A 2,292-nucleotide genomic window follows, 5' to 3' on the forward strand; every position below is an offset into this window, starting at 1 on the left:
TACGAACATTTAGAAAACACGAATAAATAATCTAAAAAATAGATCACATCACATAAAGCATCAGTAGAAGACAATGACAATATATACATATAAAGCTCTCAGTTTCCTTCCTTATGTATGATGACTGCAAAGACACCGTAGTTACTAATAGCATCGAACAACTACCCAACTTAGGCTTGGCAGACTCCTTACAGATGCCAGGACACTTGCAGAACCACCAGGATGCGTTGAACCAATCGACTTTGATCAATCAGGGCTCAAAGAGGATCTTGGTGGTGTTATGTGGCACACAACTTAGACTGCAGAGGTTCCTGGAGTTGGCTACGGAAAGGGGTTTCCAGGGGAATACGGACTAATTTAAGATTTTTCGTTGTTTTTTTTTATGTGTTCAACGAATTCGTTTATCTTATTTTAGGATCTTGTTAGAACGCAAGTTAGATTACAGAGGCTCGCAAAGTGGGGAACGCAAAGCGATTTTCAGGGAGGAGGAAGGGGGGGGGGATACGAGGCTAAAAGATGAAGAAAAGAAAGGGAAAAAATATTTTGTTGTATCTAACAAATTCGCTTATCTCATTTCAGAATCTTGTTAGCAACAAGTTAGACTCCAGAGAATCCTAAAGTGAGACATATATAGGTTTATGGGACTTATTTTCATTATGACTAAAGAATTCCACTATTTCTTATTGTATTTTGTAAGATTCAATAACGTTATTAGGTTCACAGCTATGTATCCTACGTACATTTAAAAGTCTAGACAAGATTTATAAGCTGTACGTGGTTGGCGATGCAAAACTTCAAGAGATACGTGAGTGGCTAAAGTTTGGGAACCACTGAATTAGAGAAACGATTCTGGTCTTGAAGAAATATCGTAAACGCAAAATGCTGCGTCACCCTATTATGATCTGTGATTATGATCTTTGTCTCCCTTGTACATAATGGCAAATATATAATGGACGTGTATATATGTATATGTGTGTGTGTGTGTGTGTGGTGTGTGTGTGTGTGTGTGTGTGTGTGTGTGTGTGTGTGTGTGTGTGTGTGTGTGTGTGTGTGTGTGTGTGTGTGTGTGTGTGTGTGTGTGTGTGTGTGTGTGTGTGTGTGTGTGTGTCTCCATTACAAGCGAGTATATAGCCAGATAGATGAAGAGAAAGATAAACTGATAAATAGACGTAGATACAGGCAGATAGCCAAATGTGCCTCTATATTTGTCTCAGGCGAAACCTTAATATCCTTAAACCTTTGACGAGTTCAGCAGTCCAAGGAGGAATGCCATTGAGCGCTGCTAATGTTTGATTTAATGGACAGTTGCGAATGTAACTTTGTGTCGGTGGTCGTGTCGGGTTCTCGCTTATCCTGCGATGCTTGGGTAGAATTCTCTGCTGGTTCAGTCTTAAAGAAGAAGGAAATGATCGTCATTCGGAATTTCTTGTTCAGTAAATACAAGTAGAGAATATGCATCAGCCCTTGGGCGATTTCAAATATGTTAGCAACCCCACGGAAGAGCTCGTCGGCCCTTTTGCCGTAGCACGCGCCCTCCAGATCATGGAAATAGATGATGTACCATGATATCGGTGTGGACAGGAAGAGGTACGTGAGAGAGAAACAGAGCAGATTGATGATTGCCTTGTTTTCCTTCTCCCTGCGGTAGTCCGAGGTAAAGTTATTTTGGTTGTTCTTCGAGTAGAGTTTGATGGCTAGACCAATGTTGAGCACCGCCAGAATGATCACGGGGAACCAGGTGAGGCTAATCTCATGGAGGGTCATGAAGAACTTCGTCTGGAGGGAGTCGTCCTCGTAGTGAACAGCATCGCGTATCATGAATTTAGTGCAGTTGGTCAGGTCGCCTTCTAAGCACAGGACCTCGGCGCATATGAACTTGTGGAGATGCGAGAACACACAGAAAATAAAGGTGGCAACCATCCTCTTCAGAATAACACCATCCTTGTACACTCGACTGAACAAAGGGATGTTCCACGCTGCCATAAACCGATCCAAAGAGATCCAAAGGAGGATATACACACTCAGCATCTGGTAGAGGGTTTCCAGTGACCATCCGAAGTGGGCGAAGTAGAAGGCGAAGCTGTAGCTCCAGAATACACACCCGTTCAAAGAAACAACAGACGGGATGATGCAGATTGTCATGGCGAAGTCAGACAGGATCATCAAAAGGAAGTACCTGTGATGTCAGTAAGTGTATCATTAAGAAAAAAATGCAAATACCAAATAGACAAAGAATGAAAATCTATAAAAGTCAACGACCGTGTATTAACTTATCATTTAAGTTTTCTTATA

General features: G+C 41.8%; 1 protein-coding gene across 1 annotated transcript in view; it reads right to left on the reverse strand.

Moving 5' to 3' along the window:
* Positions 1 to 1,007: 1,007 nt before the first annotated feature.
* LOC119584230 overlaps positions 1,008 to 2,292 on the reverse strand; it is a 7,602-nt gene continuing 6,317 nt past the window's right edge. The window contains exon 3 of the mRNA XM_037932740.1: positions 1,008 to 2,176. Coding sequence (XP_037788668.1) covers positions 1,249 to 2,176 — 928 coding nt within the window. The 3' untranslated portion in view covers positions 1,008 to 1,248. The remainder of the gene's footprint in view (positions 2,177 to 2,292) is intronic.

The sequence above is a fragment of the Penaeus monodon genome, chromosome 18 (genome assembly GCF_015228065.2).
Source record: "Penaeus monodon isolate SGIC_2016 chromosome 18, NSTDA_Pmon_1, whole genome shotgun sequence".
NCBI classification, from domain to species: Eukaryota; Metazoa; Arthropoda; class Malacostraca; order Decapoda; family Penaeidae; genus Penaeus; species Penaeus monodon.